This window comes from Malaclemys terrapin, chromosome 2, assembly GCF_027887155.1.
Source record: "Malaclemys terrapin pileata isolate rMalTer1 chromosome 2, rMalTer1.hap1, whole genome shotgun sequence".
In the NCBI taxonomy this organism is placed as follows: Eukaryota; Metazoa; Chordata; order Testudines; family Emydidae; genus Malaclemys; species Malaclemys terrapin.
This window is the reverse complement of record NC_071506.1, coordinates 128,235,368-128,253,640: the sequence shown is the minus strand read 5'-3', so window position 1 is coordinate 128,253,640 and position 18,273 is coordinate 128,235,368. Positions and strand designations below refer to the sequence as shown.

Here is an 18,273-nt window from a genome sequence, read left to right as displayed (position 1 = left end):
GAAGGATAGTCCAAAAAGGAAACTCGATGGGCAAAATGGAGAAAAATAAAAAGGCACCAATATAAGCCACAACATTTATGAATACAAAATATATTTTAACTCTCTACATGGAGGAAGCCAACCTGCTCCTTTTTGATCTTCTTCTTTGGCACAACTTCAGTGGATTTCTCAGACTCTGAGCGGGTTCGAATCGATCTTCTCTGTTGCTTCTTTTCTACAGAACCTGAGGAAGGAAAGGATTCTATGACATGATTCCTTCTATTTCAGCTTAGTCTGATATGTTCAGTACTAAGTCAATGGCTGTAGTAATGAAAGCAAAACTTTTTTTTTGCTTTTTTGATATTTAACAGACTTTTTAAAAACAGTCAGTTCAAAGTTTTTTTTTTTTTGCCAGCTGGAGCCCTGATTGCACACAATACATCTAATGGAGAGAGGCCTGGGTTCAGAAAAGACACCAATAAAAGGTGAAGGGAAAGGCTGGAATCCACATGTTTGGAATAGGGTGACAATTTGTCATGGCATGTTACTTTCAGAGCCTCCGGTCTGATCATTTTCTAATTAACTAGTTTGCCTTTCGCTTTTTTTGGAAGGCATCCATAACTCTGAAAACCTCATTACCTAAAATGTCTAGGTATTGCACAGATTCAGAACTTAGATTCCAAACTTTCACTCTCCAAAACGTGGTTCTTGGGGCCTTTGACTTTATGGCCAGGTGGATAAACTGATTTATCAAATATCAGAACTCTAGATATTAGTACAAGTTTAGTCAAAAGCTAGGCTACCATAATTGCAATAAATAAAAAAATTGACAGCTTTAGATAAAGATTCTAGGATGCTGAGAAAAAAATTGAAAACAAATGGTGGTCAATGGACAGGACGCTATTCTAGCAGACAAAAACCAACGAATATGTTTCTTAAATTTATGCCCTGGAAAGCAAGCTCAGATTAATAAGGGTGATTAGGATACTTGAAGACACCAGAACACAGGCTTATTAAAAAAAAAAAATGGCAAGGGCAAAGGAATATTCTGTGTTACAACACTGCTCCTGTTGAGGAACATCTGCACAGAATTTGTGTAATGTGCAATTCTTGAAACAAAGCACACAATTAAAAGTGTAAGGCTAACAGAAAAGTCCAAAATTCAAAAATTCTATTTTAGCATGAGTTACAGTCTTGTTCTTCAGCATCAGGTGTTTTTGACCTACCAGGATAGAAATTAAATATATTTTTTTAATTTTTAAAAATGATTATTATTTAGAAGAATAAAAAAATGCCAATCTGGAATTTTTTGTATTCTGTTAAGAGGATTCATGTTGGAGGCCATAAGTGTGTGTTGCTTCCATTGATATTATGGTATATATCTAGAAAAAGAGGTAGGCTGTAACCAAAGGCTGGAAATTGTTCCAGAGGACTCTAGAAGCATGGAACTTCACCTTTCCCTTATGCACTTAGATTAATATTTATTTAGTGAGGTTTCATGTGATGTGCAATTACTCAGGATTATCTATTGTTAACCTTGCTTTCTCGTTATTTAGAAAATTGTGCATTTAAATTGGTGCAATGGAAGTTGATAGGAACAAATGGCAAATACAAATGGTTTTAAAGATTTTATTTTTAAAGGGACACATTTTAGAACGTTACATGTTTTGGTGGAGAATCTTAGTGCCCCTCAGGTTTGGAGTAATTTAACTTTTGGGTCCTAGAGAATGTTCCCATATTGGGATTTAGAAGGCAAGAGTATACCTCAAATTTTACTGTGTATTAAAGTTGCTCTGATTGGCCCAAGGCACCTGATCTGCAGCCCCTCCTGTGTCACCTCTATGTTCAGCAGGCATGCCTTGTACTATCCATGGAAAGGGTTCACTAATTTTGGACAAGTCTGACTAGGAAAGTTCAACTAATCAGTTTTCTTCTTTCTTCTCTATGCTCAACACAGCAGAAGGAGTTATGTTGTGATGAAAGACCTGTATCAGAGAAGATAGTGCCGTTGGAGACCAATGCCACTTCGCATTGGATGCTAATGGTATGCTCAAGTAGTGCAATACGCACTCCTTGTTCCCCATTCCCCAAAGGTTCAGCGCATCACCTCCACAAGACTCTTATCCCACTTCTGTGCAATTTATGAACAAGAGCTAGGTTCAGGCTGGTTTATAACCAGCAGTGCACCTCACTAGCTACCAAGTCATTGGGTCAGTTTTGTTTCCATTTATACCTCCAGTCTCCCCTTTAAACAGAATTCTCAAGGTAGTTCTCTTATCAGATTCCAGGTTACAGAAATAGATTTTCCCCAGTATTATGGAATTCTGCACATCTCACTGTGGCTTATCCATCAGGGCTCCCAGAGTCATTCTTGAAAATACTTTACCGTAAAGGTATTCTGAAGTTCCGGTGACCTTAAATTTGAAAAAAGGACTTCCAGTTATGTTCCATGAGAGGGGACCAATAATTGTCTGGACTTTGGAAATGGCTTTGAAAGTGACTGTTTGGAGTGTATACTGAAGTAATGCTCATGCACTGTATGGGGTGTTATCAGGTGATGTTTTACGTATCCAAAAAACCTGAGAAAACGAAAAAAAAGAGGCTCAGAATTCTCACCCTCCCTATGCCCTAAGAGCCACTGCGAATTGTGGAGGTGATGCCCTTCGTTTCCAGGGGAGGGAAACAAAACAGAGAGCACCTCCTCTGTTGTTGGGCAATTAACAAAGTAGCAATAGTTTGGAAAAAGCTGCCAGAATCATAGCAATTATAAACTGGAGAGACAATGACTCTGTCATCAACAGCAGATGAAACCCCATCTTGCTCACACCAGGGTCAAAAAAATCCAAAGTGCTCATCTTGCATTTGAAAGTCCTCAGGCACAGCCTGCTGTGAAAACCCAGGGGATAGCAGATTTAAAGTAACACTACATAACAAGAATTATATTTGCCGAGGAGCTGAACTGTGTGGGCTGGGAAGAGTGTTCCAATATATGCAGAATGGTGTGAGGTTTTTTTTTGTTTTGATGTTTTTAGTTTTATTTTTTTGTTTTGAAAAAAGAGCTAACTACACTAAGACCAGGTCCTTTGCACAGCTATGTAACTAAAGCGAGGGTGACATTGAATAATGTTACAAGATAAAAAAAATCTATTAGAAAGAGTAGTCAGTTTTATGGCACCTAAGCTGAATCAAATACCCCCCTTTTCTGGTTCCAGACTGAAGACAACTGTTCATCCTGCTGTTGAGTATTAAAATGAATGCACTCTGATCCCATCCCAAACTTAATTTTTACATATTCATTAGTAAACTAGGTGTTCTCCACAGTCTACAATATCTATACTATGATTACAAACGTATGTCCAAACACATATCATCTCCGATGTGTTTTCCACATCAAAGATAAAGACCGTTTGGCTGAAATACTAAAACCACTACAATAGGAGGAAGGACTTAAAAATGGAGTTCAGTTTAGAATGACTGAAGTTGTTTCTCTCCCCCATCATCTTCCACCCTACCTCTTTCGAAAGTATGTCTTATCAATTTGCTCCCAGAGACTTTCTGCTGGGATTAGCCCATCCCCTCTGAAAGAAGAGCCAAACCCATAGCATCAATAAGTCATTGCTTTTCTTCTCCAAGAAGAAAGTTACTCATTCAATTTAAATTCTCACTCTTCTCTCCCTGCATGTTATTAAGTTCAGTTTCTTCAGAGAATTTGCCTTAGGCCTTCAATTTCCTATTCTAAGCCTCTAGATACTCTGGATTGCTTCACACTCTTCTCTCTTAAAGACACAATACTTTACACGTACACAGTGCCTAATAAGATAGTGCTCAAAGTGCTTCAGAAAGGTAAGCATTATCCCATTTTACCAAGGGGATTAATTATTTTGTACAAGGTCACACAAGAAAACAGTAAAGTTGGGAATAGAATTTACTCCTGATTCATAAAGCCTGGCTTTAACTACAAAACTACGCTGATTTTGGTCTCATTTGCTTTGGTCCTAATTGCTACTTTTGAAATTTGATGCCAAAAGCCATTGTAATGGTTTGCTAACACAGAACCATTTTACTGCCTCCCAACTCAGTGAACTATTAGATTACCCATTGTTCCCTATCTTTTCTCCATCATAGCCATCCTATAGATACACTGACTTGTTTCAGACTGGCCAAGCATCCTTCCCTCAAGTCCAAGATTCTAACTGGCTTAGCTAAGGGCAGTTCACCCACCACTTAAATTCTTACAGCCATAAAGATCACCCCTCCAAGTAACTGCACCCGTTGTGGATTACATGTGCCACACTCGCTGCAATAATTATGTAAAGAGAAATAGGTTTATAATGATTTTCTAATTCCTGAGGGAACCCTGACTTTTGCAGCCTGTTTAAATGCTCATTTGTTAAGATTTAGTCAAGGAGTCCCAACCTTTGCCTACCTGTTGACCCAGAAGTTGTTTCAGGTGAGGATGCATTTTGCGCAGTGGCTCTCTCATTTTTCTGGTTTGATGTAGAAATAAGCTTGTCTTGTCCCTTGACACTTATTTCAGTTTTGTTACCAACTCCCTTTTAAAGAACACGAATAAAGTTAGTGATTACCTGATCAGACTACCATGCAAATTAATTCAATAACCACAAAGTCTATTAGGAAATCACTTACAACTTGGAATGCAAGCCACAATGTTGAGCATTACCACGAGGGAGAGCAATTTAGAAACAGTGAAGGAAACTGCCAAAGACAGTCTGCAATTTTCCCCTCTCACAAATATACTACATGCACCAGTCTCTCACTAAACAGCACTAGTGGGTTTTTTGTTGTTGTAGGTATTCCTAATGTATAATAAGGGCTCCATTATATAAATTTAAAAGGACATAAATGTCCTCAAGGAAGACAGGGCAAAAGAGTAAGGCAGCCAATTAGCCCCAGTACTGCTACTTACACTGATGGGGGGGTTGCTGATAATCTGCATGAGACTAAAAAGGTAAAAGCTATTTTTAAAAATGTCTTTAAATAATCCTGTGTGGTAGTTTTTTGCTTTTAACTCACTATTTACGCACCATCTTGTAATCTCACCTGTTGCAAACAGGCACCAAAGTTGTAGATCCAATTTAACCCAGAAGGGCTGAGCAGCTCAATTCTGATTTAAAGTGGGAAACTAGAATTAAACAAGTGGCTTGTTGTAGCTATTGATTTCAAAAGTTCTCAGCAATAGCTTGATGGTTTTGTAGAAACTTCTGTCACTAAAACCAAAGAGTAACCCTCCATCCCCCCTTTCTTAAAAAAACAAAAAACAAACAACAACAAAAAACACAGACTGTTGGTTGTACTAGTCCTTGTAGCTAGTAAAGTTTTAAGAGGTTTCTATTTATTGGGGCTGCTGATAAAAAGCAGGGTCTGACAGATTTAATGTAGTATCCAATAAAAGCACCTGCATGGACCATCACATTTTGAAAGTTGGTGGACACTTAAGTTTGAGCCCCATACTAAATATCGTGGGTGTGGGTGTTATTTACAGGCAAAGGAGTTGGTAACTAATAAGTGTGTACCTTGGTAGAGTAAACAAACTGATCGATGAATTTTCCATCCCCAGCAGCATTCTGAAGGGCAAAAACTTGTTCAATTTTAACAACTGGAGACATGTTACATTTCTGAAGATCCAAACTCCCTTTATGCATGGTTATTGAAGCTGGTAAGGATTTCCTGGCTGCAGCTGTTTTCCAGGCTATTTTCACAGGCGGTGGCTCCTCCTCTTCCACACTTGACTGCCTCCTTTGACTTTGCCTTCGCACCTCAGTATTTGATAATGAGGGGGATGCCGATACCACATTGGTCTGTTCTGGCTGAGCGTTCAATGCTGGCTTAGGCCGACGGTTCTTTTTAGCCTCTGATTTAGGGGCAGCAGTCTTTTTGGCTTTGGACAAAGCCTCCTCTGGCTCCTTGTCTATATAAATGAAGGTATACTGTTCTATCCTTTCTTCCCGAGTCATTTTCAATGCTTTCTCGGCATGGGCAATACCAATATCCCACTGAGCACGCTCTCTTTGTGGCCTTGGCTTACGAATCTTTAAAACAAAGACAAAAAGAGAACTCTATTACATTTATTTATTTAGCTTCCTGGCTACATTAAAATAAATGTTCAATTAAAATAAACTAAACTAGTTTAAAATGTGGTCCTGCTCTTCAAAATGACCCTATGTAAGCCATTCCAAAGTACAAAGAAGAACAGGAGTACTTGTGGCACCTTAGAGACTAACAGATTTATTAGAGCATAAGCTTTCGTGGACTACAGCCCACTTCTTCGGATGCATATAGAATGGAACATATATTGAGGAGATATATATACACACATACAGAGAGCATAAACAGGTGGGAGTTGTCTTACCAACTCTGAGAGGCCAATTAATTAAGAGAAAAAAAACTTTTGAAATGATAATCAAGCTAGCCTAGTACAGACAGTTTGATAAGAAGTGTGAGAATACTTACAAGGGGAGATAGAGTCAATGTTTGTAATGGCTCAGCCATTCCCAGTCCTTATTCAAACCGGAGTTGATTGTGTCTAGTTTGCATATCAATTCTAGCTCAGCAGTCTCTCGTTGGAGTCTGTTTTTGAAGTTTTTCTGTTGTAATATAGCCACCCGCAGGTCTGTCACTGAATGACCAGACAGGTTAAAGTGTTCTCCCACTGGTTTTTGAGTATTTTGATTCCTGATGTCAGATTTGTGTCCATTAATTCTTTTGCGTTACAACAGAAAAACTTCAAAAACAGACTCCAACGAGAGACTGCTGAGCTAGAATTGATATGCAAACTAGACACAATCAACTCCGGTTTGAATAAGGACTGGGAATGGCTGAGCCATTACAAACATTGACTCTATCTCCCCTTGTAAGTATTCTCACACTTCTTATCAAACTGTCTGTACTAGGCTAGCTTGATTATCATTTCAAAAGTTTTTTTTCTCTTAATTAATTGGCCTCTCAGAGTTGGTAAGACAACTCCCACCTGTTTATGCTCTCTGTATGTGTGTATATATATCTCCTCAATATATGTTCCATTCTATATGCATCCGAAGAAGTGGGCTGTAGTCCACGAAAGCTTATGCTCTAATAAATCTGTTAGTCTCTAAGGTGCCACAAGTACTCCTGTTCTTCTTTTTGCGGATACAGACTAACACGGCTGCTACTCTGAAACCTGTCATTCCAAAGTACCTGATTTATCTCAGACTGAAGGTGACTGTTTTTTCAGTTTACAAGATATTTCTGGGGACCACCACGAGGCCTGCAAACTCACACTGGAATTGACAGTCAAACTGGATTCTTACTAGTCCATACTTCACCATCACCAATGAAAGTTGTGAATTAGATTCTGCTCTGAGTAACCCCACTAAAGACAATGGAAGGCAAAGTTTAATCCACAATTCTGTAGATACGTGAACCAGAAAATAATCCAATTCACCCACTTATTTTAATCCTGTTTCTTCCTCTAAACCTCCCATGCCCTGTTCATTACTACTTTTAATTAACTTAAATATCTACTTAAGAAGCCCACCAAAATACAGTGATAAGTCTGGTGGTCTGGCCAATAGTTCCCTTCTCAATTAAACAAATACAGTAGATTTTGCTTAAGGGCAATTCTGGTATTAGCAACTTCCGGTTAATGGCAACATATGGCTGGGAAACAAATCCCATCTCATTAACATCAATGTTGATAGGATTTGGATATTAGCAACAACATGCCGCTTATTAACAAAAAATATTGGAAGAAAGGAACCATCTGCAGGCATGTTTGTAAGGCTACACCCGTACAAGGAAACGCCAGGATGTGCGGAGCACCCTCTGCTGGCACGTTTGTGAGGCTGCAGCCGGGAGAGGAAGTGCTAGTACATGCCTCCTCTGGCTGCAGTCTCACAAACCTGCCTGCAGCCAGTGCTCAGCATGTCCCAGTGTTTCCTTCTGGGGCTGCAGCCCAGCAAAACTGAATGCACACAGGGACCACACAGGAAAGGGCAGCAGACAGAGAGGAGAGGCTGTGGGCATGGCAATAGCAGGGAGGGGGCTGCAGCCCAGATGCCGGAGCTGCACGGTACCTCTCCCTGTCTTCTCCAGGATCCCTGCCAGGGGGCCGCACTGGTACATTCTGAGACCCAACCCAGGGAAGAGCACAGGAAGAGGTACTGTGCAGCTTCATGGGCCCCAACACCCCCACTCTCTGCAGAAAGCTCCAGCATCAGGGCTGCAGCCCCTTTCACTACTGCTATTCTCCCTGCAGGCAGGTTTGCCGGGTGCAGCCAGGGAAGTCACCTCCCAGCATTTCCTTCCCTGGCTGTTGCCTTGCAAACCTGCCTTCCACTTATTAGCAATTATCGGATAATAGCAACTTTTTGCTGGCAACTGAGGGACTGCTAATAAGCAGAATCTACATAACATCAGAAATGTATGGGATACTGATGAGAACATAAACATTGCTATTTAAAATGTGCACTGCTTTCTAAGGAATATATTAATAACGGAAACACTGAAAATTAGTGATCTAATATTTATTCTGAAATTACACACACACACACACAAACTAAGTGCCCAGAAAAGCACTACAGTCATGAAAGTTACTGATTGAAAGGGGATAAAACAAGCTCAGATAACAGCTTATCCATAAGGAGGACAAAAGGACACGTGGAAACATTTAACTATCTTTGTAAAGAATGATTACTTAGTCACAGGTAGAATGCACACAGTACTTTATTTTTCCAACATTCGAATATGCACCAGTCTACAATAGGTTTCAGGATGGGTCCCCTTTGTAAGTGTAGGTTTTACTTTGATAGACATTGTGGAGAACACATTCTGAATTTAGTGCTCAACATACCTTCTGTTTCTCAGAGTGATTGCTGGCTTGCTTAGTAGCTTCTGCCAATAATTGTTCATACTGTTTATGTCCTTTATACTCTCGAACCCGCTTCTCATGCACCCATGCCCTCTCAGGCTGGTTGCTAAAAAACTGAACATGGTATTCACGGGCACCTGGAATTAAAACACACTCTAGTAAGCCGTACTATCAACAGAAGTCAGTTCATATGTTTACCTGGATATATTGGCCTAACATTCTTACTCCACTCCACTCATTCAATTCTTGCAGACAAAAAGTTCTCCTTAGCGCTATAGAAGCTAGAAAGTAAAATGCATGCAGCTCCATTTCTTATACATCGGATATGGTTTTATAAAAGTGCATAAATAAGATTATGCAGTTAGACTAGAAGCTAAACAAGGGCTACTAAGTCAATTGGTGGGGGGCCTACTCTGACATCCTAGCCATCTAGTTTTTGAATTTGCTTGGAACTCACTTCTGTTAAATAGAAACATTCAACAAAACTAACTTTCTATGAGAAATTGAAGTTGCAAATTTATGTATTGTAACAACTTTGCAGAACACTTTAGAAAGTAAAGAGGCGTTGTCCCTGTCTTCAGATTACAGTCTAAGGGTGGCAGCACCTGGTCCTCACACTGAGCAATATCACGGATATCAGTAGGACTACTTGTAAGGATACTAACTCAACAAGAGTTAAAGTGGCAGAATCTCTCTCTAAACTAAGTAAACACACACGGTCTGAGAGCATACATGCATTTATTTATTCATATTGCTAACCTAAGAATCATGCAATGTTATGTGCAACTGAAGTTTTCCTATTTAACAGGCTGAATGCTTATCCCCATTTGGAAGTCCATAAGGGCCAGATCTTCCAGATGGGACCAGGGGAAGCTAAGCCAGATCTATGAAGTAGCTATGGCAATCTTGTTTTTTTTTCTCTAATCATTCAAAATTTAATTCTCAAAGTATCCAGATGTCAATTACCCCCAAAAAATTGCCACTTGGTGGACAACTTGTTTTTCTTTAAATTCACTCCAAAATATCTTCATTGGTTATTGTTTTTATATGAGCACATGTATATTTGTTCTAAAACAAATATTAGGAATAAAAGATAAATCAAAATTAATCATTTACTCAGTTGCGTACTTTCCTCTGATGGTTTTTTTTTAAATGAACTGTTGAATATATTTATAAACAGAAATCAAGAGAATTTTGCATTTCTTAATTGCACTAGGTGAACCACAACAGAAGTGATCTGTTTGTGTCACACAGAGTTAAATAAAGTTAGCTTTTTGGTCATCATTGCTAACTTCACTCTGGGAGCCCTCTCCCAATTGGCATACGTTGTCAGTTGTATTTTATAGCACTATTTTTAATTAAGGAGCAATTACTGATACAGTATCTAACACGTCCGCTCAATGGTTTTCCTTCTTTACCTCTTGTATTAATTTTGGTATGAACCTCAAGCTGTGGATCACTTGAAACCATGCAGGGCCACCAAGGATAAGTTCCCACCTTGGACCAGACTAGATCGCCAACCTGAAACTTGACGTCTGTTGTAACTTGCGTTGGAAGAGAAGGTGAGAACTGCTGGACCTATAAAGAAGAAAACGGACATATCAGCTGCAGAAGAAAACAATTTAATACAACTCACTAATGCACAATGATTCATAAGGTGTTTTGGTTTGGATTTTAAAAAAAACATTATTTCTTCATCAATTTAGTTTTTCCTCTCTTTCTTCTTTCAGCTGGCACTGATGGTCAAATGCAACCATGACAACAGGGGACACTCAGACTCCAATTGCATGGTTCACTGAGGATGAGCAATGATTGATAATCAAGACATTCTAAAGGGGAGATATCCCCACAGAAAGTTTCTACTTAGTAAACCAATTACAAATGTCATTTTGGTGTTGCTTTATTCTGTCATCATATACCACTAGGGGAGCACTGGCCACAATAATAATTATATAGCCATTTCCAATAACAGTGATTGATTTATCTGATAATAAGCTATAAAATGTTCATACTGTAATGAGACAACAAGACAATTTATATAATACTAAGAGTCCAAGATTTGTTAATTTATGTAAGTACTAACCAGGGTTTCCTCCAACAGTATATCTTCTCTTGGTCTTTCTGATAGCACACTAAGCCTCTCATTTGGTCTCTAAGAAAAGGGTAACAATAAGGAGAGACCAGGAAAATAAAAGTAAACAGGATAAGGGGGATGGTAAAACAGAAGAACACACCAAAGAGAATAGGAGCAGGAGAAAATAGTTAGCAGAGAGGAAAAAAACACCATCATAAAATCAGAAAACATGACAAACTCCTTATGACTGACCTATCTTCAGTTTTAAAATACTCATCTCTCCCACACTACTTAATATATTTTCATTATAGCAGCACCCAACCAGATCAGGGTCTCACTGTGCCAGGTGCTGTACAATTTACAATAAAGAAGTCATTGTCCCACAGAGCCTACAATCTAAAGTGCGATACAATTCAGAGGAAATAAGGAAGGGAGGAAAGGAAACAGAGCAACATACAGTTACACACTGTGAATTGGTTATATGAATAAACTGCAGTATTAGAGTTATTTATTGATTTAAAAAACCTCAAGAAACATGAATGACATTAGTTGGCAGTTCACTTTAGACATTATAGCATAGGCAGGTTTGTAGGAAGGATCTGAAAGAGAACAGGATAGTGGCTTTACAGGTTAATATGAGGAGGACAGGCATTCCATGCTTAAGGAATAGCATGGAGGAAAGTATTATGTGCTTGTGGGAAAAGGAGATAAAGGTTCAATAGGAACTAGCATTGCCAGGGGAGTAGATACGATAAGGAACATGATGTAACAACAGGTAAGTAGATAAGGCCCTTCATAACCTAGCTGCTAAGTGTAAGGACCCGAAGCTTGTGTTTAATATGGTGGAAAAGCAGCAGTCAATGGAGACACTCAAAGGGAAAGGCAGTGGACATACGTGGGAAGGGTGCGCGTGACAAAGCATTCAGTCAGAAACTCTAATGTACCATTCAGCTAGATTATAATTAGTCCACTTAAAATGAAGATCTGTTCCCTTGAAATTACACATTAGCCCCATGATAATCATAAATGCATACTTCACACAAACGTTTAAAAAATGTTCATTTAAAACACACTGTCTAGTACACGCCAATTAGAGCTCTCAACATGTGTTACTTTAGATATATAGAAATGTTGGTACTTAGTTTTAAAGTGGCACACAAGTGTTATTCTCTATAGATTGTCTAACCTCAACCAAATAAGTACCCATAATCTACAAATTCTTCCTTGCTACACCAACCTGTTAATGGCAAATATACCTACATCTTCTGCCTGTGATTTCTACTACAATGAGCTGACAAATTATTTCTGCCCAAACAATTGAGCTAGTCACACAAAAGATAGTCCGAACAAAAGATTGCATACTTCTCACTTAATTTCCTAGAAGCAAATTCTAACCAGTTGTGTGACTTTAAAAACAAAAATTTTGAGTCTAAACAAAACAAAAGCATAAAGTTCAATGTTTTCATTTTGATAAAGTTTTAATTCCATATTAATTTTATTTTAAATGTAAACATTCCCCTGAAGAGTTTGCGTTGCAATGGATTTCTACATTAGAAGCAGGAAGTAAATGACTACAAATCACTCTTGTTTCACTGCCCATACTGAATAAAAAGCAAAAAGTAAACTTTTAAAAATTAATTCAAATTTTCAGTATTTGGAGGTGTTATTTGAAACACTGATATTAACTTTTAAAAAACTTTAGCTTGACAGTGTCCCTTGAACAGGGCCGGCTCCAGGGTTTTGGCCGCCCCAAGCAGAAAAAAAAAAAAAAAAAAAAAAAAAAAAATCAGCCGCGATCGTGATCTGCGGCGGCAATTCGACGGGATGTCCTTCGCTCCGAGCCGGAGTGAGGGACCGTCCACCGAATTACCGCCGAATAGCTGGACGTGCCACTCCTCTTCGGAGCAGCCACCCCAAGCACCTGCTTGACAAGCTGGTGCCTGGAGCTGGCCCTGCCCTTGAAAAGGAAGCATAAGATAGAAAGGGGACAAATTTAAAATAATTCCAGTTCCTGGTAGATGAAGTTCTATACTACACTAGTTACCACCTCTTGCAGGTCAATAATCCTTTGAGTGCAGGTGCAATCCCATATACCCATTATAGGGATATAGCGCCTTTAAAACCAGACTCCAAGAGTTTGGTGAATTTTAGCTGCCAGATAGAGCACATGACTGAAGGAGGATCAAGTGACTGCGAACTAAGACTGCCTGTGGGATTACAGAAGGCAAAGATTTTGGTTCAGTCTGGGGGATACCTGGGAAGATGCTCTTCATGGTTGCCAGGCAGCAGGCCTGGATCAACAAAGTTCCCCACACAGAGAAAACTGGGACAGAAGCAAGATTCAGGAGAGGCCCTGCTATGGAAGCACGGCTAACCTAGGGTACAACATTGATTGAGGCCTGATGCGAAGGTGACTGTCAATGCTAGGGAAAGGGCAAGAAAGGAAGCCCAGATACAAGGGTGAATACTTTGCTGAATTATATTAACAAACCAGATTAAAGGTGGTTTGATTTCATTTAAAAACACAGTTGTGCAGCATTTGATCTAAGAAGGGAAACTGAGGCACAGCAGCATGCAGAAGCAGAGCCAGTACAGCAACTGTGTGAAACCACCCAAACTGGCAGTTTCAGCAAAGGCACCAAGGATTAAATAAACTGCCATGAAGACTAACTTTTCCCCTTCACATGAGCCAGGGAGGGCAGGTGTGAGGCACACTGGCAAGGGATGATGTGTAGGGGTAACTTGCACTGCTGCTGCCCATGCTATTTTTTGGCTAATTGTTTGTCAGCCAGACACCTTCCACCAGCACCAAAAGTGCCTTAAATACAACAGATCTCCAAAAGCAAGAGAAACACACACAAACAATCCAAGTAACTGTATTCTGTTAGACAGCTTGTTCCAAGTTCACACTAGCATTAGTCACTCATTAAAGTCATACTGAGCTTCATTAGTGACAACTACATGGATCAAATCTGGCAGAAGTTCAAAACCTTAATTGATAAGTAACTTCCAGAAGATATAATCAACAACAAATAAGAAAATAAAGACAAATAAATGTAAGCTTTGAAATATAGTTTAAATTGGCAGCTAAAAACATTTCACACACAAGACTTTACAGGACTAAACACCGTTTTTAAATTTAGTCAAAATGGACCTACTGCAGTTCTCATTTGCCAGAAGTGCAAACATAAGGTAACACTCAAGGCTCTGGGTTGATGGTTAAGCCTATGAACCACTGCATGGGAGACCTATCTTTGGGAAAAGCCCACATTCGAGGGTCTAAAGCCATCTTTTCTGCTGCAGAAAGGAAACAGTCACTGAAAATGCACTACTGAGGCCTGGTCCCCGTTAACCCCCGACTTCGGACTAAGGTACGCAAATTCAGCTACGTAAGTACCTTAGTCCGAACTTACCGTGGGTCCAGACGCGGCAGGGAGGTTCCCCCGTCGATGCCGCGTACTCCTCTCGCCGAGCTGGAGTACCAGCATCGACGGCGAGCACTTCCGGGATCGATCCGGGATCGATTTATCGCGTCTAAACCAGACGCGATAAATCGATCCCAAAACATCAATTGCCTGCCGCCGGACCCAGAGGTAAGTGTAGACGTACCCTGAAACACAACCGAAAGTGTTAAAACAATGCCCTTTAGACTAGATACAGGAGTTACTTGAGGACTGGAGTCTTGTGGGGGACTGTATTGAAAAGGAAGGCTTTCTGGCTGCTGAGAGGCCCTGACTGCCTCTGACTCCACTTCTTCAGAAGTCCCCATCCTACGCAAGCTACAGCTATATAAAACTATTATAAAACACAGAAATGACCGTGATATGATGGGGCCAAACCAGCCTGCTTACGATGATGGAAAGAGGAGGGGACATGTCAAGGACATGGAAATTGCCATACTAGACCAGAGAACAGAGTCTTCAACAGCTGCCAGTACCAGATGCTTCATAAGAAGGTGCAAAAAACACCTGCAGTTTGACAATTCCCATATTCCTGACATGTCTCACCTTCTCTCTTCTGACAGCCACTCTCAAACTAGGAAAAAATAAGAAAAGGACAACAGCAGCACATGGCCGGCAGGAAAATTAGTTGGAAAGTGGTCATGTTGTCATGAACACTGTGTGCCCTTAAGGGTGGAGATAGAAGTCCAAGTGTTCGTGGGGAGGCTCATTTTATTGAGCATGGAGGCAGAGAAAGGCTGCAGGTACTGAAAACCAGCACACTTGTCCTCAGTGTTCTACGGGTTAACTTACAATACTATTATTTCTGTGCAGTGTACACATACATATTGCAAAATGAAATCTTGGCATCTCCTGCACCTAGCAAAAAGCATTATGGACATTGATACAGAATTCTCTCAATCAGTGTGGGCTGACAGTCAACTGACATTTCTAATTTGCATGCCACACTGGTACACTAATTTTTGCTAGTACGTGCACAAGATACAGCCACCTCTTCACTTATTTAGTATCAGACAATCCACCATATTTATTAAAATCGATTTCAATGGCAACTATCAGTTAAAGCATGTGGTTTAAGTGTTGTATAGAAAGCAGTATACTTAGATAGTTATAACATGTTTTTAGGTGCCTCTTAGAAATAAGTAACATTTCCACTAAGTTTCTATGAATGCTAACGATGAATACTTCAAATACCACAAAACCCCAGTAAATCACATTTTGAAAAAAAGAGAATTCATGAATCTTTTGACAGTACACCTTGATGGGCAGGGACTGTGTCTTCTTCTGTGTTTGGAAAGCACCCAAGTTTGAGCACTACTGCAATCTAAATACTACTACTCATAATTCTTTCCACTATTCCTCTCTGATACACAAGCTTTGCATCTGAGCTGTAGTGGACACTTGCTAAACAATTCTGATCACTGCATAGTGTGTCAGACAGTGAATTACAGCCTCACAATGCCTTTTAAGTACATAAACAACTAATAAGAAATATAAAGCTGCAAAGAAGGAATTCCCTATCAATAATCACAAAAAGATGAAACTGTTATTCCACTTACACTTTGTTCCTCTGGTTCTAGTTTTGGAATTTTGTATGACTTGCGTTCTTCCGATCGGGAAGAGTCATGCTTGCTACTTTTTTTCCTTTTCTCCTTTCTCCCTTCGTGTTTCATCTTAGCATACTCACTTGCCTGCACTTCATTCAGAAGGTCCCCACACAGAGAGGACTCGAACAATTCCCTGCCATTCTGGATAGTTTTGGTTATTTTTAATTTGATTTCTGGTGAACCAGTCTTCTTTGGAATCACCGTTTGTGGTACTGAAGGAGGTGGTGGTGGGGGGGGTTGTGGAGGGGAAGGTTTTTCCAGAACTTCATGCGGCCTCACGTTAGAGTTTTCCATTTGGTAATACTCTGGGGGACTAAAGTTTCTAACTGCACCAAAGCCATTGGCTGAACCATTGGGATACTGACTGTATGTCTGGTATTTGGCTTGAGGTTCATACATATTGATTGTTGGTGGATAGCCATTAGTGATCGGTGGAAGATCCTCTGTCGTTGGAGTAGGGTACTGAAAGCCTTGCTGCAGGGCAGTTTCATATGGTGTCTGACCACCATCTTCAGCGATGTCACTGTTGGCATCAAAGGCATCCTCCTGGCGGATGTTGGCTGAGTCAATGAGCTGAGGTGGTTGCTGAATTGTGTTTCCCATGATCCCTTGCATGAAAGAGAAAGAGAAATCCATTGTTCTGCTCCAGCATCCTTAGCTTTCCCTTTCTCTCATAGGGCCTAAAAGTAAAGGGAGAAAAAAAAGTAATCAGTAAATCAAAGGAAAAGAATTAAACAATTGAAACAATTAAGAAGAAATAGAGCTACCAAGACTATGAACAACTTTCAGACCTCCAGTTTCACTAGACACCCTCTTATACAGTCAACATTACCCCGCACACAGAGTATCCCCAATGCACCTGACTCTTCACCAGCTATGTAACACCCTGACCATTCTGTTCTCTGCATGGGAAAAATCAAGACTAAAGTGTGCCAAACTATGTGGTAGTTTTCTAATGTTAACAATAATCTACTAGGGATTTGTATGGATTTGTCCAATTTATTTACATTCAAATTGTAAATCAAATTCAGAACTCATGCACACAGATGATCAGAGTGATCAATAATGTATAATACCAAGATAAGGTTCCAAAGATGAAAAGCTACTTTGCAAACAAGCCTCAGACACCTATTTTCAGTAAAACAATAAATAATTTAATCCCATTATTTGTAATATCCACCTAGAAGTTTGAAAATGGAAATTCTCTCTCACCAAACATTTGTAGTGGAACTAAAATAAGAACAGTCCTTTGTATACCAACTTCCATGACACTGTCCACACATTTCTGTACACAGGCTTTTTGACTTAACAGTTTCTCTTCAGCCAGCAGAGAAGAATGACTAATTTTTTCCAAGAGTTACATGTATTTCTCAGTAATGGTCGTTTCTCAAGATATTTGAAACAGAAGAAATTGTCAGCTGCAGGAGTTTTAAACACAGGTCAAACTGTGGGTCCGAACTAATTCAGTGTTAGAATAATAGTTCTAAATATTGCATCAGACCAGAAAAAGGGAACACAAATCATTAGAAGGCTGAAACTGTGATGCTTATTCAACTTTGCAGAAGTGCCTATCCAAGACTCCAGGTACCATACAGCCATTACTTTGGTCTACAATTTTTGAGAAGTCGTCTGCTTCAGAAATAAAATGTGCTATTTATTATGTATTTTGATGTGCTGAATTCAAATATGACAATTAAAACAACTTATTGGCTACTGTTTCGAAGATATTTAAGTTTTTACATTTTATGTTTATGTATATTGTGTAGATAGTAGTTTTAATCATAAATTGTAAACCTAGGTCTTTTCATGTGTTTATGGTTGCTTTACATGATAATATTTCACCTGTCCTGTTTATGTAACACTTTAAAAATCAGCAAAAGGGTTATATAAATAAAATGTATTATGAAACAAAAGGCAAAAAACTATTATGTACATAGTTTAGTCCTATTCAGTGTCTACTTGGCGCTTCTTGGCTTGTCTCTTGTATTCATTAAATGGAGCATCTCTTGTCACTGTCCAGCAATAGTCTGCAAGCATTGATGGGCTCCATTTGCCCTGATAGCATTTCTCCATTGTTGCAATGTCCTGGTGAAATCACTCGCCGTGTTCGTCGCTCACTGCTCCGCAGTTCGGTGGAAAAAAATCTAGATGAGAGTGCAAAAAATGCATCTTTAGTGACATGTGGCAACCAAGGCTTTTGTATGCCTTGAGGAGGTTTTCCACCAACAACCTGTAGTTGTCTGCCTTGTTGTTCCCGAGAAAATTTATTGCCACTAACTGGAAGGC

The 18,273-nt window shown here is 39.6% G+C and overlaps 1 protein-coding gene across 6 annotated transcripts in view; it reads right to left on the bottom strand.

Moving 5' to 3' along the window:
* Positions 1 to 18,273, bottom strand: part of NSD3 (nuclear receptor binding SET domain protein 3) — a 67,583-nt gene that overhangs the window by 34,264 nt on the left and 15,046 nt on the right. For 5 of the 6 annotated variants that reach the window (XM_054017478.1, XM_054017481.1, XM_054017482.1 and 2 more), the window contains exons 2-8: positions 15,940 to 16,667; positions 10,929 to 10,997; positions 10,264 to 10,423; positions 8,828 to 8,982; positions 5,514 to 6,029; positions 4,406 to 4,532; positions 123 to 223 (exon numbers count right to left, since the gene is read on the bottom strand). In XM_054017478.1, coding sequence (XP_053873453.1) covers positions 123 to 223; positions 4,406 to 4,532; positions 5,514 to 6,029; positions 8,828 to 8,982; positions 10,264 to 10,423; positions 10,929 to 10,997; positions 15,940 to 16,623 — 1,812 coding nt within the window. In that variant the 5' untranslated portion in view covers positions 16,624 to 16,667. The remainder of the gene's footprint in view (positions 1 to 122; positions 224 to 4,405; positions 4,533 to 5,513; positions 6,030 to 8,827; positions 8,983 to 10,263; positions 10,424 to 10,928; positions 10,998 to 15,939; positions 16,668 to 18,273) is intronic. The other variant, XM_054017480.1, reaches the window with a different exon arrangement.